General features: G+C 44.7%; 1 protein-coding gene and 1 long non-coding RNA gene across 2 annotated transcripts in view; one reads left to right on the forward strand and one right to left on the reverse strand.

Moving 5' to 3' along the window:
• Window positions 1-4,809, forward strand: part of LOC138772745 (alpha-N-acetylgalactosaminide alpha-2,6-sialyltransferase 2-like) — a 39,266-nt gene extending 34,457 nt beyond the window's left edge. The window contains exons 8-9 of the mRNA XM_069953362.1: window positions 947-1,046; window positions 3,201-4,809. Coding sequence (XP_069809463.1) covers window positions 947-1,046; window positions 3,201-3,371 — 271 coding nt within the window. The 3' untranslated portion in view covers window positions 3,372-4,809. The remainder of the gene's footprint in view (window positions 1-946; window positions 1,047-3,200) is intronic.
• Window positions 1-25,290, reverse strand: part of LOC138772746 (uncharacterized) — a 98,683-nt gene that overhangs the window by 53,713 nt on the left and 19,680 nt on the right. The window contains exon 2 of the long non-coding RNA XR_011359817.1: window positions 24,914-24,948. This is a non-coding gene — a long non-coding RNA (uncharacterized lncRNA). The remainder of the gene's footprint in view (window positions 1-24,913; window positions 24,949-25,290) is intronic.

Here is a 25,290-nt window from a genome sequence, read left to right on the forward strand (position 1 = left end):
ATGTGATACCTTTAGCTCTGCTACATCTCATACCCTTAGCTCTGCTACATCTCATACCCTTAGCTCTGCTACATCTCATACCCTTAGCTCTGCTACATCTCATACCCTTAGCTCTGCTACATCTCATACCCTTAGCTCTGCTACATGTGCATGTGTAATGTAAAGGAAGAAGGACGGCACACCATATAGATCAATGGGGCTCAAATCCGCAGTATGTCCGTCACCATTGAATGAAGGAGAGTGTAAATCAGATTCCTCTCGCTGGATAGGTGCACCTCCCCCATCTATTGTCCTTTAGCAAACACAATAATTACACTCCTGCTATAGGTAACAGGATCACATATGGTTGGTATACTAGTTATACCGTATACTCTTGTACAGTATTATGGGTTCACACTATGTATATTTGAGGCTGTATTTGTGAGGCTGTATAGCAACCAAAACCAGGAGTGGATTGAAAACACAGAAAGGCTATGTTCACATAATGTTGTAATTGAGTGGATGGCCGTCATTTAATGGCAAATTTTTGCTGTTATTTTAAAACAACGGCTGTTATATTGAAATAATGGCCTTTATTTACCGTTATATGACGGCCATCCACTCAATTTCAACATTGTGTGAACAGAGCCTTTCTGTGTTTTCAATCCACTCCTGGTTTTGGTTGCTATGAGGACCTGACTTGAGGACCAAATACAGCCTGAAGTATACAGTGTGTGAACCCAGCCTTATAGTAGAAGTGACAATGGATGCCAGGCAATGCTTTCTCCCTACACCTGTGTCTATGGTTACTAAGAAATATTTTGAAGTATTTGCTAAGTAAAGAGACTTGGTATGAAGAATTGGGAACTCCGGTTAGTTTCGTCATTCCCCTTTAACATAAGGGAGTGGGGTTACTGGAGCAGCCATCAATCCTCTGCTTCATTCTTATTTATTTTTACTTTCCCAGGTTCCTTCTTGATCCTATTTTAAACACAAGACATCGTGACATTTATCGTCCGTCCACCGGGGCCTCGATCCTGCTGGCTGCTATACACACCTGTGACCAGGTGAGCGGGCGCCTTATTGGGAGACAGTATGGTTACCGTACATTATATGATCTCCATCCTACACCGCCTTATTATCTGCTGCTGCCATATTACTCTATAGAATTGGTCATTACTATAGTGGAAATGATGGCGACTGTAGGGAAAGAGCCTCAGGGTCATTTACCCAATATTCGTCCCATGAAAAATGGCCAGCGACCAGCCAAGGAAGAGCTGAATCCATATAAGTTATTGTTATCTGTGATGTGATGGTTATATGCTTTACCCTTTACCTACTAAGTGTGTAAGTGACCCAGTGTTCTCTTACATGCTGCAACACTAAAAAGGGTTAATACAGAAGACAATTAGCTCTCTACTCCTGCACTGATAACCCCTGACCTCTGCAGGAACTCGGAGAACAGAGGTCAGAGGTTATCAGAGTAGTCAGGCAGAGGACTAATTGTCTTCTGTATTAACCCTTTTTTGTTTTGCAGCATGTTAGAGAACACTGGGTCACTTACACACTGCAGTAAATAAGGGGTTAAGCAAAAGGACACAGGAGGCTCTTATCTTCCCTGGGCCCCCTACCTTCAGGGGCCCCATAGCAACCGCCTTCCCTGCCTCTATGGTAGCTATGCCACTGGTGCCTAGACAGTCAGGGAATCTGGCATTGACCCCTTTTGTGCCTAGACCATCAGGGAATCTGGCATTGACCCCTTTTGTGCCTAGACCGTCAGGGAATCTGGCATTGACCCCTTTTGTGCCTAGACAGTCAGGGAATCTGGCATTGACCCCTTTTGTGCCTAGACAGTCAGGGAATCTGGCATTGACCCCTTTTGTGCCTAGACCGTCAGGAAATCTGACATTGACACCTTTGCTTCCAACACCAGTGAAGCTGGCCTGGATCCCACACATATAATAAAAGTGAAGCCATGCCCCAACCTGTTTTCATCCTGCCAGTTGTCATTGCTGGTAAATGTGGCAACCCTTAATACATACTTGGCCATTCATGCGTGTAATCACAGGTGCAGCCTTCAGGGCAAATATTAGTCAATAAGATTCTTATAAGGAATTAGCGGTTGTGTTTATTTAATAAGGTTCGGCTATAGCAGCAAAAAAAACAGTGTACAGCACTTGTGCTAAGGATCAATTATTACGGCGGCTTAATTATTATATAGTAAACAGTTACAACCAGATCGCCACCTGGTGGTTGGAAACAGCATTACAGACAGGATTAATGCACCGCTCCATGACCATTATGTGTGATCAAGCCTAGCTTAAGCGTGCATTATATTGTAACAGCAGTTGTTTTATACCTTCTGTGCTGAGATGTGATTGGTTGGAGCTGCAGGCCCAAAGCCAAAGGCTGCACTACTGAGGGAGGCTGAGAACCATATACCCATTTCTAAATTTGTTAGGTGCAGTGTTAGACCCCGTTCCACTCCTGTGGCCATATTTATGGTCAGGAAACACTGATCAAGAAGACTTTTAGGAAACTTCATGAAACCCATCAGTGTTTACTGACTGCATACATACTCACCTGCTGCAGGCGGCAGCTGTGCTCCCAGACGACTTCTCCTAGTCTTCTGGTTCCGCAAGCGCACAAATGATGTTACTCATACGTTGCAGCACTGGAGGGGATAGAGTGGCCTCTTGTGGCCGGAGATATAGTGCTGCATCCTGCAAAAAGAGTGATTGACAGGGCGGGGAGTCAATGGCTGCTGGCTCTGTCAGCACCACTTTAAACTTTATGTGCTCCAGGTTAGGAGCACCTACAGTTAAAGGGCAAGTGTCAGCTCCTGGTGGCACTTACCTAGGTGCTGGCACTGGCCCAAACTGCCAAGCAAAGAGTCCGAAATTCAGAACAGTTTCTAGATGTGCATCCAGAACTGTCCAGAATTCCAGATGCCCTCATGGGACTCTATGGGGCATCCATGCCTTTCCAGCCAATTATAGGACATGTCCTAAAATCTCTGGGTCTGTTTTCTGGCATGGACACCTTTCAGGAAATATCCTGAGGGGTGTCCATGCCCAGTAGAACCCCTACTTGTAGCCATAGGGGGTGCAGAGGTCACAGTCACACCCAGCTCTTGGCATCATTTTATAGCATTTACATGGGCACAGACAAAAGTGCCATCGCCACATCAAGACTAACACCTGCCACTCTTGTATCACCAGGTCAGCGCTTATGGATTTATGACGCCAAACTATGCTGAATTCTCCGACCACTACTACGACACCACCTACCACCGGGTCGCCTTCTATATCAACCACAGCTTCCTCAGGGAAATGAGACTGTGGCAGCAGCTGCACAATGCCGGGGTGATAAAGCTCTACATGAGGGACTAAAGATGGCGGCACTGGATGGAAGAATAAGGTGGTACCTGCAGGACATGGGTATGGAGGGTGCCACCTTCTTGCATCTCCCGTCATGGTGCCGGTCTGTTCGGCTATGGGATCGTCTCTATGGGCTTCTCTCCCAGACACTGGACCCCCCACTCAGGACCATCACACAGCTTCCAGACAAATGGGAAGAATTTATTTTTCTAAGCTTTTTCCGTGTTTTAAATAATTATTGGTAAATCAGTCTGCATTCTGGGGGGTGGACGGGGCGGCCGCCGCAGTGATCCCAGACTCCTAAGAAGGGCTAAAAAAACTTCCATTAATCCGACATTCAAAATGGTTCAAAAATCGACTGTTTCCAAGTAGTCTGGAAAGGTCCAAAATCTGATCATTCAGAAAGGTCGAACATCTGGGTCAGAGCTGCCGAAGACAATGCAGATAGAAGCTGGAAATCAGCCGATCGCCGAGGCGGAATCTCTGGCAGGAAGCGAAAGGTTTTAGCTGCAGTGGCCACTACTGGAGAAAGGCGGTATTGCTCGGTATGTTTGGTAATAGAGAGAAACTTAGAGGAATTGTCCTATTGGAGTAATCCCTGTATATTATATACCCCTTATAGAGCATATACACAGGGGTTATATTAATGGTGTCAGAAAGTTATATAGATTTGTAATTTATTTCGATCTCAAAATCTCCAGGCTTCCAGTACTTATCAGCTGCTGTATGTCCTCCAGGAAGTGGTGTATTTTTTCCAGTCTGACACAGTGCTCTCTGCTGCCTCCCCTGTCCATGTCAGGAACTGTTCAGAGCAGGAGAGGTTTTCTATGGGGATTTGCTGCTGCTCTGGACAGTTCCTGACATGGACAGAGGTGACAGCAGAGAGCACTGTGTCAGACTGAAGAGAATACACCACTTCCTGCAGAGCATACAGCAGATGATAAGTACTGGAAAACTGGAGCTTTTTTTTAATAGAAATACATTACGAATCTATGTAACCTTCTCACACAAGTTAAAAACAAACATATTTTTCAGGGTACCCCTTTAAGCTTCTTCTCCATTATGAATGAATTCCATATTCTTTTCTATGACCATCCAATACTCTGGAATATCTGATAGTCCAGCATCTGTCAGACCCCAGTGATGATGAATTTAAGGAGTTTTACCATCAGTTTAGAAGTCTGCGGAGAAGCTTGGAAAGAGCCGTAGTGGTGGCCATCTTGCGGTTGAATGAGATCGGTGACAGTAGCCGCCGTCTCGGGGTCTTACAGGGATTTTCTTTTATCTAAAGCAGAAGTGCACTTGTGTTATTGTCTATGGTGAAATGTTCTGTCGGTTTTACCTATAAGTTAATAATTTATTTTTATCTCGAGATAATTGTGAGAACAATGAGATGTACAGAAGAATTATGATATTTATGATTTTAATAAATGAAGCTTTTTTTTTTTAAGTCCTTGTCATGTTTCCCTCTACCTCATCTCCCTGAATGACACAGGGAGCCCCCTAAAGGTGGCGCCAGAGAGGTAGCTTTCGCTATTTTACCTATTGGAAGATGTAGGTCAGTGGGGAGGACAGGTGGCTCACTATTGCCCCCCTGTGGATGGTATCAGGAATAGGTAAAACTTATGGTCTTTGTCCATTTGTAAAAGACCAATTTTGTTGGAGTTTGCAGAAGAATCCACAGCTGCTGTAGAACATCATGGTACACACCACAGCTGCTGCAGAGCATCATGGTACACACCACAGCTGCTGCAGAACATCATGGTACACACCACAGCTGCTGCAGAACATCAGGGTACACACCACAGCTGCTGCAGAGCATCATGGTACACACCACAGCTGCTGCAGAACATCAGGGTACACACCACAGCTGCTGCAGAACATCAGGGTACACACTACAGCTGCTGCAGAACATCAGGGTACACACCACAGCTGCTGCAGAACATCAGGGTACACACCACAGCTGCTGCAGAACATCAGGGTACACACCACAGCTGCTGCAGAACATCAGGGTACACACCACAGCTGCTGCAGAACATCAGGGTACACACCTCAGCTGCTGCAGAACATCATGGTACACACCACAGCTGCTGCAGAACATCATGGTACACACCACAGCTGCTGCAGAACATCAGGGTACACACCACAGCTGCTGCAGAACATCAGGGTACACACCACAGCTGCTGCAGAACATCAGGGTACACACCACAGCTGCTGCAGAACATCAGGGTACACACCTCAGCTGCTGCAGAACATCATGGTACACACCACAGCTGCTGCAGAACATCAGGATACCAACCACAGCTGCTGCAGAACATCAGGGTACACACCACAGCTGCTGCAGAACATCAGGGTACACACCACAGCTGCTGCAGAACATCAGGGTACACACTACAGCTGCTGCAGAACATCAGGGTACACACTACAGCTGCTGCAGAACATCAGGGTACACACTACAGCTGCTGTGGAAACTTATAAGACAAACCTCAGCTGCTGCAGAACCTCAATCATCTGCTGTAGAGCGCAGTACATACTTCAGCTGCTGCAGAACCTCACACAGCATGCCTCAGATATTGCAGAATCTTATACCCTGTGGTCTCCGTAGAACCCTATAGAATGCACCGTGTGATGCTGAAGGGATGTCACCAGCAGGGAAGAGACATTTACAGGAGGTTTTACCTTACAATGAGCTACACAAAGGTATACAGAGATTACACAGAGGTATACAGAGACTACACAAAGGTATACAGAGATTACACAGAGGTATACAGAGTACAGAGGTATACAGAGACTACACAAAGGTATACAGAGAGTACACAGAAGTATACAGAGACTACACAGAGGTATACCGAGACTACACAGAGGTATACAGAGATTACAATAAACTGCAAAGAGGTATACAGAGATTACACAGAGGTATACAGAGATTACAATGAGCTATACAGAGGTATACAGAGATTACACAGAGGTATACAGAGATTACAATGAGCTATACAGAGCTATACAGAGGTATACAGAGATTACACAGAGCTATACAGAGGTATACAGAGATTACACAGAGCTATACAGAGGTATACAGAGATTACAATGAGCTACACAGAGGTATACAGAGATTAGTGGTAATACACACTAGTAACATCAGATTACATGAAACCTTTGACACTGTGGAGCACGATAATATATCTGCTGGTGGGTAATAATACAATTGGCAGGAAGCCTTTATTTCTGACCAGTGAGCTCTATATACAGATACAGTCAGATGGAGTAAATGCACCAATACATAATAATGGCCACAGGATGTATATTTCTAGGAAACATATAAGGTAGAGTGCCACCCTGTGGCCATTATTATGTATTACATATACATTTATCTCTAGGAGACATGTAATAGGGCGACACCCTATAATGTATTAAGTGTATGTATATCTCCAGGAGACATATGGGATGGTGCCACCCTGTGGCCATTATTATGTATTACATATATGCATATCTCGAGGACACATTTTGTAAAGTGCCACCCTGGGACATTGACTATGTATTACATAAACATATATCTCCAGAAGAGATAGGGTATGGCCTATTATTACATCTATGTATATCTCAAGGAAACATGTGGGTAGGGTACCACCCTGTAGCCATTATTGAGTATTATACATATGTATCTCTCTAGGGCACATAGGGTAGCCTGCCTCCGTATGGCCATGATTATGTATGTCTGCAGAAGACATATGGTAGGGTGCCAGCTTGTGGCCAGAGTTATGTATTACAAATATGTATATCTCCAGGAGACATATGGTAGGTTGACACCCTTGGGCCATTATTATATATATATATATATATATATATATCCAGGAAACATTTGAGTAGAGTGTCTCCCTGTGGCCATAATTATGTATTACAAATATGGATATTTCGATAAGACATATGGTAGGGTTTTCAGGAGATATACATATATAAATAATAGAAAATATTGGCCAAAGGGTATCAACCTACTATATGTCTCCTCGAGATATACATATTTGTTATACATGATTATGGCCACAGGGTGGCACCCTACCATATGTCTCCTGGAGATATCCATATATGTAATACATAGTAATGGCCACAGGGTGGCACCCTACCATATGTCTCCTGGAGATATACATATATGTAATACATAGTAATGGCCACAGGGTGGCACCCTACCATATGTCTTCTGCAGACATATATTAAAGGAATACATAATCCCTATGTCTCCTGGATAGATACATATGTGTAATACATAATAATGGCCGCGGAGTTGCACCCTACCCCGTGTCTCCTCGAGATATACCTATATGTAATACATAATAATGGCCACAGAGTGGCACCAAACCATATGTTTCCTGGAGATATACTGTACATATATGTAATACATAATAAATACCACAGGGTGGCGCCCTACTGTATGACTCCTTGAAGTATACATATATGTAATGCACAATAATGGCCACAGGGTGGCACACTACCCTATGTCTCCTGGAGATATACATACATGTAATAGATGATAATTACCACAAGGTGGCACACTCTCTATTTACTGTGGTGCCTTCTTTCTTTATGCTAATTTAGATTAGATTTTTTTATTTATTTTTATTAGAGTATTAGAGTTTCAATCCTAATATTAGTTGAAGGGGTTTTCCCATTGTAGCTAACAGAGCTGTACAGAGGAACAAAACAACGTCCCTGGGAACATGTGAGCCCCTGAAGATGTGTGGTAGCAAGAAACGCGTTGGGCTGAAAGTTATGTGATGTGAAGAGAACCCGAAGAAAAAAAGACAAGGGAAGTAAACTCTTTATTTTTCTTGTAAAAAATATCTGTGGAAAAAACGCAGTGATCTGAATACTTACACTGAAAATAAAAGAATTTTAAAAAGAAAAAAGGGACATAAAGAATATAAATAAACTGTAAATGAAATACGTGGACTGAAGATAAGATAAAGGTGCACGGATATATATTTAATGTATCAAATTTTGTAGTTTAGTAATTTTGTACAAGCTAAATTATTGGTGATGGCTGTGTAAATAGAAAATAGTTTTTTTGTGTTCTGGTGACTTTTTTTGAATATAAAATTTTTAACAAAAGACGAATAAAAGTTACATTTTAAAATAAATTCCTATCTCTTCAGTGCAATATATATATATATATATATATATATATATATATATATATATATATATTGGTGTGTGTGTACATATGGGGGAGATTTATCAAACATGGTATAAAGTAAAACCTGGCTCAGTTGCCGCTAGTAACCAATCAGATTCCACCTTCCTCCGGTACCGCTCCTGCATCGGATCGGCAGCCGGAATTATATTCCCCATAAACCATCACATAAAAACACAAAACCTGTACATGTTTGGTATCGCCACGTCCATTACAACCCAATCTATAAAACTATATCATTAATTATATCGCACGACACACACTTAAAAAATAATTTAAAAAAAACAAAAAACATTTTTATCAATCTGCTTCAGAAAATATGTCATAAAAGAGATAAAAAAGATTGGCTAGCATATGTTACTGCATAAGGCTATGTTCACAATACGTAGAGACCGACCGGGACATGGAATGGCCGGTCTCTGCCCAGATCATCTGCCCGGATGATCTTTCCGGCATCAGCGTGCGCCCGCATCAGAACTCCTCATAGCACACAATAAAGCAAGCGTCCGGAGCCGCTCGCTTCATTGTGTGAACTGACAGGTCTTTCTGCGGCCGCGATTCAATGAATTGCGGCCGCAGAAAACTGACATGTCAGTTATTTGCGGGTCCGTATGGGATCCCGGACGGAGCGTATACGATGTGTATACGCTCCGGCCAGGATCCCATTGAAGTAGAGGCATTGTTCCACCCTGCCGATGGCAACAACAGCCGTACTTTTAGGTAGTGTAAACATAGCCATAAAGTGAGACAGGTCTGAGTTTGAAAATTGAGCTAGGTCATTAAAGCCCAAACTAGCTGCAGCCCTCAGGGGTTAAGGCCATGTTCACATATATCATTTTGGTCAGTCTTTTTTCAACCGAAACCTGGAGTGGATTGAAAACACAGAAACTCTGCAAATCTTTCATTATAATTTTGCCCTGTCAGTCCAGACTCCTGATTTTGGTTGGAAAAATACTGATCAAAATACTGCCAGAAATACTCCGTGTGAGCACAGCCCAAGAGTGCTTCTATTTTATCTTTCAATTGTATGAATTGACACATTTGTGATAGGCTCATATGTAATACATAATAATGCCCACAGGGTGGCACCCTAACACCATTCCCTGTGCTATCTGTATGTTCACACATTTTTTTAGCCATCTTTTGTATTAAATAACAGCAGTTTTTAATGTCTGCTTTACGGCAAAATATAACACACACACATATTTTTCAAGGTAACTGAAACGACTGGTAATCAACATATTATATTATTATTATTATTATTATTATTAAATAAATGTAGGATCATAAATAGCAGTGTCCCAGGGCCACCTGCACCTGCAGTTTCCTATCACCCCAACCTCCCCACCCCGTAACCCATGGCCACCCCACCCCTTCCTGCCAGTGTCCCAGAGCCATCCCCACCATCCCCTCCTCTAATACCCCAGAGGCCCCTGCGCAGCCTGCATTCCTTCCTTCGTTCTCACAGCCCCTGGCGCTCAAGCGATGCGTTCGGCTAGGTGAGTATGTGGGGGGGGGGATACAAATTTTTGTTATGGGGCCCCATGAATAGTTAGGTAGATTATATAGTAGGTAGGTAAACCCCCATTTGGTAGATAGGTAGATTATAGAAGGTAGGTAGGTAGACCCCCATTTTTTAGTTAGGTAGAATATATAATAAGTGGGTAGGTAGACCCCCATTTGGTAGTTAGGTAGAATATATAATAAGTGGGTAGGTTGATCCCCATTTAGTAGTTAGGTAGATTATATAGTAGATAGGTAGACCCCCATTTGGTAGTTAGGTAGAATATATAATAAGTGGGTAGGTTGATCCCCATTTAGTAGTTAGGTAGATTATATAGTAGATAGGTAGGTAGGTAGACCCCCATTTTTTAGTTATGTAGAATATATAATAAGTGGGTAGGTTGACCCCCATTTGGTAGTTAGGTAGATTATATAGTAGATAGGTAGATCCCCATTTGGTAGATTATATAGTAGATAGGTAGATCCCCATTTGGTAGTTAGGTAGATTATATAGTAGGTAGGTGGATCCCCATTTGGTAGATTATATAGTAGATTATATAGTTGATAGGTAGATCCCCATTTGGTAGTTAGGTAGATTATATAGTAGATAAGTAGATCCCCATTTGGTAGTTAGGTAGATTATATAGTAGATAAGTAGATCCCCATTTGGTAGTTAAGTAGATTATATAGTAGGTAGGTAGATCCCCATTTGGTAGTTAGGTAGATCCCCATTTGGTAGATTATATAGTAGATTATATAGTAGATAGGTAGATCCCCATTTGGTAGATCCCCATTTGGTAGTTAGGTAGATTATATAGTAGGTAGGTAGATCCCCATTTGGTAGATTATATAGTTGATTATATAGTAGATAGGTACATCCCCATTTGGTAGTTAGGTAGATTATATAGTAGGTAGGTAGATCCCCATTTGGTAGATTATATAGTAGATTATATAGTAGAATATATAGTAGATAGGTAGATCCCCATTTGGTAGTTAGGTAGATTATATAGTAGGTAGGTAGATCCCCATTTGGTAGATTATATAGTAGATTATATAGTAGAATATATAGTAGATAGGTAGATCCCCATTTGGTAGTTAGGTAGATTATATAGTAGGTAGGTAGATCCCCATTTGGTAGATTATATAGTAGATTATATAGTAGGTAGGTAGATCCCCATTTGGTAGTTAGGTAGATTATATAGTAGGTAGGTAGATCCCCATTTGGTAGATTATATAGTAGATAGGTAGATCCCCATTTGGTAGTTAGGTAGAATATATAGTAGATAGGTAGATCCCCATTTGGTAGATGTAATGGCTGGAGTATAGTGGATCTGCTGTATCTGCACAAGCGATGGCATAGTGATCGCACCAGGGAGCGGAGTTTACGGTGCCACTGATTTTAACCAGAGAACGCCGCAAGGTGGGATGAACTTGCTGCAGCAGGCGACCCTCAGGTTGCTACCCCTGGCACGTTTTGCTTTCAGAGGCGGCCGAGGTGAAGTGAGGTACAAGAATGTGAGACAGGTGCGTAGTCAGGGACGGGCAGGCAGGTCAGGGCAGGCGGCAGGCTAAATGTAGTCTGGAAATTTGGCAACAAGGACTGGTACACAGAACAGGAGGCGATGGCAAGGAATGCTTCCTCAATAGACAGAGGCACTAAAGATCCGGTGAGGGAATAGGAAGGCACTTGTAGTTTCACTGGTCAGCCATTTAGTTGCGTGCTGGCCCTTTAAATTGCGCCCTAGGAGGCGGAGGTGCGTGTGCCAGGCAGGAACAACAGAGGCGGCAGACAGGAGAAGACGACAGGCAGGTGCCAGAGGCCAGATCAGGAGAGGAGAAAGAGGTACGAGTGCAGCAGCGGCGGCTGGTGACATGAGAGAGAGCGGGGATCCAGTGTGTGCCGCAAAGGACAGAGAGGGAACTGTAGGGAAAAGCGGGTCGCAACCGTGGCTGCAACAGTAACCTTCCCCTCCCTTGGCCTTCCCCAATTTTTTGCCTGAAGAAACCTTTTAGGCAACTGACAATCCAAAATGTTGGCCTCAACTTCCCAAGACCTCTCCTCTGGACCAAATCCTTTCCAATGCACGAGAAAATAACGTCTCCCCCTAGCAGTCTTCATGGCGAGAATACCTTAAAGATATCCAAGGTTTCTGCTTGAGGAACTGGGGAGACGGTTCTCTGGGAATAGCGATTCAGAACCAGCAGTTTTAGCAGAGACACATGGAAGGAATTAGGGATTTTACATGGTGGAGGGCAGACGGAGCTTGGAGGCCACAGGGTCAATGCGTTTCAGCACCACAAATGGACCTAAGTAGCAAGTATCTTCAGATGGATGGACTTCACTGAAAGCCATACCTTGTCCCCACGTAAGAAGAAGAATAGAGGTCTCCTTGGTTTATCAGCTTGAGACTTCATGTGAGCAGATGTCCTTACTAAAGTCTCACGAGTGTCTCTCCAACTGGACCCAATAATTTACTGCGGGAACATTGGAAGATCCATCTAGATGACCATACCAGAAGATGGAGGGAGATCAGTAACAAAGTCCATAGCAATATGAAGCCAAGGTTTATCAGGTAGTGGTTGAAGAAGAAGACCTATGGGTCTGAGCCGAGGTACCTTATTATGGGCACAGGTGGAAAAAACATTCACAAAGTCCTTTACATCCTTAGCAAGATTTGGCCATGAATAGTGAATCTTTTTCCTGAGTACTGGTTGCATGAATGTTTTACCCGGCACAACTAGATGGAGATCCCCAGTAGCCACAGTAACCAAGTGGTCAAATGGAAGAATGTGGTGTGGTACAGGTTCTTGACCCAAGACGTCAGAAGCAAGGGACAAAGCATCAGCCCTTATGTTCTTCTCAACCTGCTTGAAGTGGATGTAATAAACCAGGAGAAGAAGAGGGACCACCTGGCTTGTTTGGGGTTAAGACATTGAGCACATTGAAGGTAAAGAAGATTCTTGTGGGCAGTATAGATGTTGACCGGATAAGGTGCCCCGCCCAGAAGATGACAACATTCTTCTTAAGTCAACTTGGTAGCTAATAGTTCTCGGTCACGTAGGCTTCTAGCAACTTTGCTCTATCCGGATCAGTTCCTCTTTCTTCATTTCTCTCAGCAGGAGAGAAGGTTTTGGAGAAGAAATGGCAGGTTCTGGTTTTGCCCCTAGAATCCTTCTAAGTGAGGACTGCCCCAATTCCAACCAAGGAAGTGTCAACCTTAAAGGAAAAAGGCTTAGCAGGATCAGGATGAGTCAGGATGGGGGCCAAGGTGAAGGTAGACTTGAGACTGGCAAAAGCTTTTTCAGCTACTGGTGGCCATTGCTTCAGGTTACAATTCTTACAAGTCAATACCTCAATAGGCACAACCAAAGAGGAAAAATGTGGTATAAACTGTCAGTAATAGCTAAACCCAGGAAGCGCTGAATAGTCCGAAGACAGACAGGACGGGGCCACTAAAGAACTGCCAATAACTTGGGGAGTCCATTTTCAGACCTTTATCAGAGATGATATAGCCAGCTTTTATTTTAGTGAGGCTGGCTATACCCTTTCCCTAGTGGTCAGTAACCTGCCGGGCTGTTTGGGGGTCCCTTGGGTGCTTTTCATGGTGGTCCGAAGTGGAGTTGTGACCCACCCAGACTATCGGTACCGGCACCCACAGAAAGGGGAGATTAGCCAAGGAAGATGCAATGGCTGTGTAGGTGCTAAGTGAATAACCACCAATTAGAGTCCAAGTAGAATAAATAAACTTCTTCTTTACTGCAGGAAGGCTTAATACTGTACAGTGATATACAGTAAGATCTTCACTTGATAATATCCCTGAATCTTTAGCAACCCGATCTGTGCTGGGAGTTTAGAGAGAGGTATAGTTGTGCTGACTGAGTTGCGTGCTGAGAGGTAGAAGAGGTTCAGAGAAGTAGAGAAGAGGATGTTGAGAGAGTCCCAACCCAGGGTAGAAATGTGCTCTGCCGGAACTTTAGAAGGAGAATAAGTAGAGTACTTGAGAGTAGAGAGAATACTTGTGCCCGTGTTTTGACTCTTTGGTCTTTGCGCCACCTATTGCCCACTAGTGTCGAGTGACCCGTCCTAGAGGGTGACACAAGCCCCAGACCTTGTTACCTGGGTTAAGCAGAGTGGTCAGAGTTCTCTGATTACAACCACGCTGTGAGATAGAATACATAGGCTTCTAGCAACTTTGCCCCATCCGGATCAGTTCCTCTTTCTTCAGGATACTGTCCTGCACCTTTAGACTTGTTCATGGCGTAGGCTGGGATGATCCCTGACTTTGTCCTCTCTGTGAGCGTTTAGCACTGCATAGTGTGCAGAAGTGCTGCTGTCAAGAAACGGATGTCTGTTCCCATGTATGTTTGTTCAGTACACTAGACTTGTCCTCTAACAGGGGACCCTGCATAAGCCAGGGCCCAGCTTGACTGCTGTAGGGACCGTTCTGGCTTGCGTCCTTCCTCTACAGAAACCAGAGTAAGACTCATTAAGGTGTGGCTACACTTCTCCTCCCCATGTGACTTCCTTCTACAGCATTTGTAAGATGTGCTGTGAGTAGGTGAGAAGAGAGTGCAAGAGAAGAAAGGAAAAAGGAGATAGGTAGAGAAGAGAAAGAGCTTTCATTGGTGCACATTTCACAGGAACAATAACCCTTTAGCTACCTACAGCTGTGCAATACTTAGGTATACAATATACATACTAGCGACATCTAGTGTCAAAACTTAGGTACTACTTCATTACCACTACTACTTTGAAATACAGGCTTTTGCGAGGGGTGTAAAGATAATAACACCCATGGTGGGACACCACGTAGGTAGATAGGCCCCCAATATTAAATAAGACACCCCATATTAGCTAGACAGGTAGATAACTGCCCTAGTTATAATAATGCCCCTCTTGCAGCTTAAATTTTAAAAAAAACTCACTATTTCCCGGCTCCCATACCAACCAGCTCCCTTTAGGCTGGTAAAGTCCATTTTGTAGTCTAATATATTCAATTATTCAGTCCTTCAGTCCAATGAGAGACGCTACTATACAAGAACAGTGACTCTGAGATGTAAGAGGAACATCTTATGATCTAGATCCAGTCTTGGATCCTGTTCTTTCTTTTATCTCCTTCATGGGATTAAAGGCCTGAAGTAAAATAGGTTACAAGGCGTTTTACAAGGAGTCTACAGAGTTATAGAAAGTGTTCACAGTGGTTCTGGATTAGAAAGCCTGGTGTGTGAGTCGCTGTGTAGAATCGTGCAGTTATAGAGAATCACTACCTGTTATATTCATTGCATCATTCATTATTGTGAAGAGCCGAATATCTAACCCAGGGATGGGCAACCTACAGCCATCCAGCTGCTGCAAAACTATAATTCCCATGATGCCTGGAAAATCAAAGGCTGACATCTTCCAGCATTTATCAGCTGCTGTATGTCCTGCAGGAAGTGGTGTATTCTTTCCAGTCTGACACAGTGCTCTTTGCTGCCACCTCTGTCCATGTCAGGAAGTGTTCAGAGCAGGAGAGGTTTTCTACAGGGATTAGCTACTGCTCTGGACCGTCCCAGATTTATCAAGGTGTCTGAATATAAAACTGTCTGGGGAGAACAGGAGCTAGAGCAGAGAACAGGAGCCAGAGCAGAGAACAGGAGCCAGAGCAGAGACCAGGAGCCAGAGCAGAGACCAGGAGCCAGAGCGGAGAACAGGAGCCAGAGCAGAGAACAGGAGCCAGAGCAGAGAACAGGAGCCAGAGCAGAGAACAGGAGCCAGAGGAGAGAACAGGAGCCAGAGGAGAGAACAGGAGCCAGAGCGGAGAACAGGAGCCAGAGCAGAGAACAGGAGCCAGAGCAGAGAACAGGAGCCAGAGGAGAGAACAGGAGCCAGAGCGGAGAACAGGAGCCAGAGCGGAGAACAGGAGCCAGAGGAGAGAACAGGAGCTACAGTGGAGAACAGGAGCCAGAGGAGAGAACAGGAGCCAGAGGAGAGAACAGGAGCCAGAGCAGAGAACAGGAGCCAGAGCAGAGAACAGGAGCTAGAGCGGAGAACAGGAGCCAGAGGGGAGAACAGGAGCTAGAGGAGAGAACAGGAGCTAGAGCGGAGAACAGGAGCCAGAGGAGAGAACAGGAGCTAGAGCAGAGAACAGGAGCCAGAGGAGAGAACAGGAGCCAGAGCAGAGAACAGGAGCCAGAGCAGAGAACAGGAGCCAGAGCAGAGAACAGGAGCCAGAGCAGAGAACAGGAGCCAGAGCAGAGAACAGGAGCCAGAGGAGAGAACAGGAGCCAGAGGAGAGAACAGGAGCCAGAGCAGAGAACAGGAGCTAGAGCGGAGAACAGGAGCCAGAGGAGAGAACAGGAGCCAGAGGAGAGAACAGGAGCCAGAGCAGAGAAAAGGAGCCAGAGGAGAGAACAGGAGCCAGAGCAGAGAACAGGAGCTAGAGCGGAGAACAGGAGCCAGAGGAGAGAACAGGAGCTACAGTGGAGAACAGGAGCCAGAGGAGAGAACAGGAGCCAGAGGAGAGAACAGGAGCTAGAGTGGAGAACAGGAGCCAGAGGAGAGAACAGGAGCCAGAGCAGAGAACAGGAGCCAGAGCAGAGAACAGGAGCCAGAGGAGAGAACAGGAGCCAGAGGAGAGAACAGGAGCCAGAGGAGAGAACAGGAGCCAGAGGAGAGAACAGGAGCTAAAGCGGAGAACAGGAGCCAGAGCAGAGACATGGAGCCAGAGCAGAGACATGGAGCCAGAGCAGAGACATGGAGCCAGAGCAGAGACATGGAGCCAGAGCAGAGACATGGAGCCAGAGTGGAGAAAGTATCCATTTAATACTTTGCATAAGAAACAGTACCGGCACTACCTTATGGCGTGGCTTAGGATGCAAGGTGAGGATTGCATAAAGAAAAGGCTGAATGTATAGTCTTACATCAAGAATTATCCACAATAAAGAAGAAAACTTGAGGGCACTCACCGTATTTTATGTAAGCTTTATTCCATACGCAAACTTTAAAAATCCAGCAGGTAATGGGCTTGGATGCTAAGCTATCGCTTGTGTTGATGAGTGGTTGGCATCCATGCCCATGGAATAAAGCCTGCATAAAAATACGGTGAGTGCCCTCAAGTTTTTTTCTTTATTGTGGATAATATCCGAGTAGCAATGGGACCATGGTCAAGACACGGTGATTGGACAGGCAAAAATAAGACTACTCTCTAGCCCCACGCCAGCCATTGTATCATTATGCCAGTCATCTGCAGTAAAAACCAAAGGTTATAGATAAGAGTGTACGGGCACTGCCATCTGTCTTATTGCCGCAGTGTCCTGCAATGCTATCAGGTGCTCACGCTCATCCACACAGGGCCGTCTTAACAGCATTATGGGCCCCTGGGCAGAGGTGCGAATTGGGCCCCACCCCCCGCGGCCGCCGCCATCAAAACCCCCCCCATCTTTGCAACCCCGCCCCTAGCCAGTACAATTACGTACAATAAAAAATACTAATTATTGTTAACATAAACTTGAATTCACAATACAGTCTTTCAGCAGCGCAAAAACAAAAAATAACCGTGCGTGCATGCCGCACCAAACCAGACCAGGTTGGCTTCAAAGTATCCAAAAAACGCAATGGAGACAGCACTTCCAACAGCAATCTGCAGGGTTTATTGTCACACCAGTGCAACATGTCTCATCTATACAGAATACAGGGAAACAACATGGTTCATATATAATATAATAGTCATGTTGTTGCCCCTCTGTCTATATGAGACATGTTGTTTTGCCCTTCTCTATATATATGCCAGATAACAAGCAACAAATATTACCACCGCATACTGACTAACACCACCGCTGCTACTGACTAATCCACTGTACACAGATCACTATCACCTCATCCAGTCATATAGAGGTACCCAGCTCTACACAGGTTCTGTACACCATATACATTACAGTGCAGATACATCAAGTGACTCACATGAGACGTCTTCTCTGATCGGAGTTCTTCCCTTTTCATCTTCTTTTCCATTTGCCCTGTGCCGTTATGAGAACTTCTCCGAGCCACGAATCCACAGAATCTGCCAGACAGACATATTAGGCTCCACACTCTGTCACCATCCTCATCTCTCTACACACTGCACATCTGTATTGGCCCCTTATAGATAGCTCCCCCTGTATTACCCCCTTATAGATGGCTCCCTCGTATTCCCCCCTTATAGATGGCTCCCCCCTGTTACCCCCCCCCTTGTATAGATGGCTCCCCCCTGTATCCCCCCCCTATAGATGGCTCCCCCCTGTATCCCCCCGTATCTTCCCCCCTAATATAGATGGCTCCCACCTGTATCCCCCCTTATAGATGGCTCCCCCCTGTATCCCCCCCTTGTATAGATGGCTCCCCCCTGTATCCCCCCCTATAGATGGCTCCCCCCTGTATCCCCCCCCTCTCGTATAAATGGCTCCCCCCTGTATCCCCCCCTATAGATGGCTCCCCCTGTATCCCCCCTATAGATGGCTCCCCCTGTATCCCCCCTATAGATGGCTCCCCCCTGTATCCCCCCCTATAGATGGCTCCCCCCTGTATTCCCCCTATAGATGGCTCCCCCCTGTATCCCCCCCTATAGATGGCTCCCCCCTGTATCCCCCCCTATAGATGGCTCCCCCTGTATCCCCCCCTATAGATGGCTCCCCCCTGTATCCCCCTATAGATGGCTCCCCCGTATTCCCCCCTTATAGATGGCTCCCCCTGTATCCCCCCCTATAGATGGCTCCCCCGTATTCCCCCCTTATAGATGGCTCCCCCTGTATCCCCCCCTATAGATGGCTCCCCCCTGTATCCCCCCCTATAGATGGCTCCCCCTGTATCCCCCCTATAGATGGCTCCCCCTGTATCCCCCCCTATAGATGGCTCCCCCCTGTATCCCCCCCTATAGATGGCTCCCCCCTTGTATCCCCCCTATGGATGGCTCCCCCGTATTCCCCCCTTATTGATGGCTCCCCCTGTATCCCCCCCTATAGATGGCTCCCCCTGTATCCCCCCCTATAGATGGCTCCCCCCTGTATCCCCCCTATAGATGGCTCCCCCTGTATCACCCCCTTATAGATGGCTCCCCCCTGTATCCCCCCCTATAGATGGCTCCCCCCTGTATCCCCCCCTATAGATGGCTCCCCCCTGTATCCCCCCCTATAGATGGCTCCCCCCTGTATCCCCCCCTATAGATGGTTCCCCCCTGTATCCCCCCCTATAGATGGCTCCCCCCCTGTATCCCCCCTATAGATGGCTCCCCCGTATTCCCCCCTTATAGATGGCTCCCCCTGTATCCCCCCTATAGATGGCTCCCCGTATTCCCCCCTTATAGATGGCTCCCCCCGTATTCCCCCCTTATAGATGGCCCCCTGCACAGCAGATAAAAAAAACAAACACCCAACTCACCTACCAGCGCTCCCCCGTAGCTGCTTCCTCTCCTCTTCTGCCCCGGCTGATGCGTCGCTCCCCGGGGGATTCTCAGGGAGCGCACACATCCGGAAGCTCAGTGTGCGCCCAGGCCGGGACTTCCGGTACAGGAAGCCCCAGCGACGCGCACTGAGGTTCCTGATGCGTGCGCTCCCGGAGAATCCCCCGGGGAGCGACGCATCAGCCGGGGCCGGATTTCCTCTTGCGATCGCAAGCAAGAAAGTGCTTGCGGTCGCAAGAGAAGGGGAAGGGGGCGAAGCCTGGGGGAGAAGGGGGAGAAGCCTGGGGACCCGTGCGTCCTAGGGGGCCCCTGCCCGCTGTCACAGCGGGCAGGGGCCCCCTAGGACGCAAGGGCCCCCGGGCAGCCGCCTACCATGCCCAATGGGTAAGACGGCCCTGCATCCACACACTTATTATTTGGACGATAACTTATCTTATATTCTTTTTCCATAATTTTTTGCTCACTGACTAATCTAAAAAATAGTTATGTGACTTGCAGACTGACGTTGTGTTACTCCAGGGCCAGGAAATAGGAACCCTCTGCAGACATAGAGGAAAGACTGAAAAGACATAACCAGTCACTCATTAAATATTAACCACAATGGTCGTTCCTATAGATTCTATGAAGCCGGAGAGACTCATAGGTCACATTGGTGACTGGAGACTTAGGATGACCTGTCAAATTTTTGCAGGGGTTAAGGGGTATATTTTATTTATATATATATATATATATATATATATATATATATATATATATATATATATACAGTGATGCCTTGGATTACGAGCATAATTTGTTTCGGGGCCGCGCTTGTAATCCAAATCCACTCTTAATCCAAAGCAAATTTTTCTATAAGAAATCACTGGTATGCAGACAATTGGTTCCACACCCCAAAAATAATGATTTATTATTCTGAAAAACATATAGAACAGATGAAACAAACATTCAGAAACAGCAGAATCTGTGATATTATAAGTTACTGTACAGTATAGCAGCATGTGATGTATAATGTATAGTAACTGTATAACCCTGATAACACAGCAGCTGGATATGTGATATATATGTTACTGTACAGTATAGCAGCATGTGATGTATAATGTATAGTAACTGTATAACCCTGATAACACAGCAGCTGGATATGTGATATATGTTACTGTACAGTATAGCAGCATGTGGTATATAATGTATAGTAACTGTATAACCCTGATAACACAGCAGCTGGATATGTGATATATAAGTTACTGTACAGTATAGCAATCAGCATGTGGTATATAATGTATAGTAACTGTATAACCCTGATAACACAGCAGCTGGATATGTGATATATAAGTTACTGTACAGTATAGCAGCATGTGGTGTATAATGTATAGTAACTGTATAACCCTGATAACACTGCAGCAGCTGGATATGTGATATATAAGTTACTGTACAGTATAGCAATCAGTATGTGGTGTATAATGTATAGTAACTGTATAACCCTGATAACACAGCAGCTGGATATGTGATATATAAGCTACTGTACAGTATAGCAGCATGTGGTATATAATGTATAGTAACTGTATAACCCTGATAACACAGCAGCAGTCTGTAGATACAGGATGGAGCTGCAGATCCCCATAGTGCAGTAGCGTAGTACAACAGGCTAGAATAGAGAAGCAGGGCTGCTGTCAGAGGTCTGTGTGGTCACATGACAGCAATGGGGAAGGGGGTGTGTTCAGCATGAACCAATCAGGACTGACAGAGACTGCAGGGAGCATGAAGGGATGAGCAGGGCAGATGTGGACACTGTATAGCAGCACTCTCTGTACGGGGACAGAGGGGTTACAGCTATGAAGAGATTACCTCCATAGTCCTGTCCCCTGATGTAAGCCCCAGCCTGAAGTGGATCTGCTATGATTTGGAAGGTGAGGGAGACTTCCTGGGTCAGAGTACAGTGCTGTAGACCCCGCTGTGCAGACCATACCCTTCCCCCACTCCCCCTCCCACCCAGTACAGGGAGCTCTTACACCAAAGCAATGCTCTTACACCAAGTCACAATTTTGAAAAACTGTGAGCTCTTTAATCAAAACGCTCTTAAACCAAGTTACCCTTAAACTAGGTATCACTATATATATATATATATATATCTTTATATGGCAACTGCAAGGAATGGGAGGACAGCCCCTGACCTCAGTGAGCCAAGATTTGTTTAGGGTCGCTATACTGACCTATCTAAGGTCTAAAGGGGTACTCCAGCAAACTTTCTTTTTAAATCAACTGGTGCCAGAAAGTGCCAGAGATTTGAAATTTTTATTATTATTAAAAAATCTCGTCTTGCAGTAATTATCAGCTGCTGTATGTCCTGCAGGATGTGGTGTATTCTTTCCAGTCTTACACAGTGCTCTCCGCTGACATCTCTGGCCGAGACAGAAACTCTGTCTCGGTTTTCTATAAATCCCCATAGAAAACCTTCCCTGCTCTGGACAGTTCCCGTCTCGGCCAGAGATGTCAGCAGAGAGCACTGTGTCAGACTGAAAATAAAACATTTCCTGCAGGACATACAGCAGCTGATAAGTTTGGGAAGACTGGAGATTTTTTAATAGAAGTAAATGACAAATCTATATAACTTTCTGACACCAGTTGATTTAAAAGAAAAAGATTTTCGCGGGAAAATCTCTTTAAATCGCTGTAATCTATTTCATCAATGCAACCTTAACCCATAGCTGCACCAGGACGTTATTGAACGTCCTCGTGCCGCTATGGGAGTTCAGAGGGGGGTCGCGCGGCGACCACCCTCTGAACTGCCGCGATCCCGGGTGCCGCGAGTAGCCCGGGCTCGCGGCTATTAGCGGGCACGGTCCGATCGCCGTGCCCGCTAATTAAGTACTTAGAAGCAGCTGTCAAAGTTGACAGCTGCTTCTAAATACTTGCTGTTATACATGCCTGGTGGTCTAGTGGGGGGATGGCCCCCCTGCGGCGCGATTGCGGGGGGGCGATCCCCGCATCCATCCCGGGCCGGGGTCTGCTCCGTAATGGCGCTGATCCCGGCTCGGCATTCTATTACTTTTGGCTGCAGCAGCCAAAAGTAATAGAACACCGATCTCATGGATTCATGCAGTATAACTATACTGCATGGATCTCTATGAGAGATCAGAGTGCATATACTAGAAGTCCCCCAGGGGGAATAACCCTAACCCCAGGGGGAATAACCCTAACCCTAGGGGGGAATAACCCTAAGCCCAGGGGGGGAATAACCCTAAGCCCAGGGGGGCTTCTAGTATATGTGTAAAGTAAAAGAAAAATGTATTTTTAATAACACAAAATCCCCTCCCCTAATAAAAGTCTGAATCACCCCCCTTTCCCCATTTTATAAATAAAAATAAATAAATAAATTAATAAACAAACATGTTTGCTATCGCCGCGTGCGTAATCGCCTGAACTATTAATTAATCACATTCCTGATCTCGTACGGTAAACGGCGTCAGCACAAAAAAATCCCAAAGTGCAAAATTGCGCATTTTTGGTCGCATCAAATCCAGAATAATTGTAATAAAAAGCGATCAAAAAGTCATATATGCGCAATCAAGGTACCGATAGAAAGAACACATCATGGCGCAAAAAATGACACCTGACACAGCCCCATAGACCAAAGGATAAAAGCGCTATAAGCCTGGGAATGGAGCGATTTTAAGGAACATATATTTTCTTTAAAAGGTTTTAATTTTTTACAAGCCATCAAATCAAATAAAAGTTATACATGTTACATATCGTTGTAATCGTAACAACTTAAGGAACATATATAACGAGTCAGTTTTACCCCAGGGCGAACATAGTAAAAACAACCACCCCCCAAATAAAAAAAAAACATTTTTTTTTTCAATTTCACCACACATATAATTTTTTTCTGGTTTCCCGGCACATTTTAGGCAAAAATTACATCTGCCATAGCAAAGTACAATTAGTTGCGCAAAAAATAAGGGCTCATTTGGGTCTCTAGGTGGAAAAATGCAGGCGCTATGGCCTTATATACACGAGGAGGGAAAAACGAAAACGCAAAAATGAAAACTGGCTGTGTCCCCTAAGGGTTAAAATGTCACCTTACCCAATGTGTCTGTGGTAAGGAAATGGCTACTGGTTATATGCAAGTATCTCACTACAGACTCGTATAGACTAAAATACATTGAAGGAAATGGCAATAGATGGTAAGATAGGCAAAGCAGGAAGGAATTATACTTAGAGGATGGTAAGAGGCTTATATTATGTATGACGTTACACATACAGCTAAAGGCCTTTCATTTCTCTTATACAGGACCTGTCAACTATTCTGATGTGTCTGTTTTAGAAGATACTTAAAGGGGTTCTCTGGTGTAAAAAAAAATTAAATAAAATAAGTTGGTGTCAGAAAGTTTAAATGATGTATCACTTACATTGTTCTGTGCAGCTGATCCAGAGATCTCCTCCTGAATAACATGGACAATAAGTAATCCTCTCTATTATGTGCATGAGCTCAGTAGTCCTGGATATTCATGAGAAGCGGAAAACTCCACGCACCAGCTGCTGATTGGCAGTTATCTATCCATGCTGTGTATAGGCAGTCACCTGTCAATCAACAGCTGGAGGGCGGGGAAGGGGTGTGGCAAGAATCCTATTCTCCTGCATATTAGGAGAACAGCTAAACAAAATGATGTAAGTAATACACCGATCTGTTCAGTATTTCTGTCACTAGTTTATGCTGCCCTCATTTAAGACAGCAAAAACCTAGTGAAAGATTCCTTTTAAAAAAAAAAACAAAAAACTTTTTCTCCAGAGTACCCTTTCAAAATGCATCTGTTACATGAAAAAAAAGGCACAAAACTGATGACACTGAGGGACTGAGGGAAAAGATACCTGTCAAGTTTTTTTTCCAGTTCCCCATGAAGCAAAATAAAAACTTTTTTTTTATATATTATGTGTAATGAAAAGTACAAAAAAAAAAAAAAAAAACAATCTCTCTCATGCCATGTAGATAAGAATAATAAGATATAGCTCTCAGGATGTTCCTTGAAAAATAAAAAATAAAAATTTAAATTAAAATAATTAATAGTGCCCTCAAGGCTCAAGAAAGCCTTGTCCTTAAAGGGGTATTCCGCTCAAACATAACTTTTGATATGTTGCTGCCCATAGTGAGACTAACAATTCCTTCCATACTTAGGGGAAGGAGACTGGTTATATAATAACAAGTATGGAAGGAATTGTTAGTCTCACTATGGGCAGCAACATATCAAAAGTTATGTTTGAGCGGAATACCCCTTTAAGGGGTTCAGGATGCATGGGGGCACACAAACTTTTGCTCTAAGAAGGCATACCAGTTATACCAGAGAAATTGTGTGCTGCTGTGTTACATAGGCTTTGTGTATGACTGTATACAGCTTGTGTGGTTTTCTCAGTATTCAGGTTTCCACCTACAGATAAAAGCCACATTAGCTGCTTACCTGGAGCCCCGTGACAGCAGCTCTTGTATTTCTTCCTGTTGGTAGGAAATAACACTGTAAATTCAGCAGCACAATGTGAAAAAAGATCCTTATATTGCATAAGGTTATAGGCAGTCTTCCAGTACTTATCAGCTGCTGCATGTCCTGCAGGAAGTGGTGTATTCTTTGACTCAGTGCTCTCTGCTGCCACCTCTGTCCATGTCAGGAACTGCCCAGAGCAACAGCAAATCCTCTCCTGCTCTCCAGAATGGATAGAACACACCACTTCCTGCAGGACATACAGCAGCTGATAAGTACGGGAAGATTTGAGATTTCTTTAATAGAAGTAAATTACATATCTGGCACCAGTTAATTTGAAAGAAAACATTTTTGGGTGA

This window comes from Dendropsophus ebraccatus, chromosome 14, assembly GCF_027789765.1.
Source record: "Dendropsophus ebraccatus isolate aDenEbr1 chromosome 14, aDenEbr1.pat, whole genome shotgun sequence".
Taxonomy (NCBI): domain Eukaryota; kingdom Metazoa; phylum Chordata; class Amphibia; order Anura; family Hylidae; genus Dendropsophus; species Dendropsophus ebraccatus.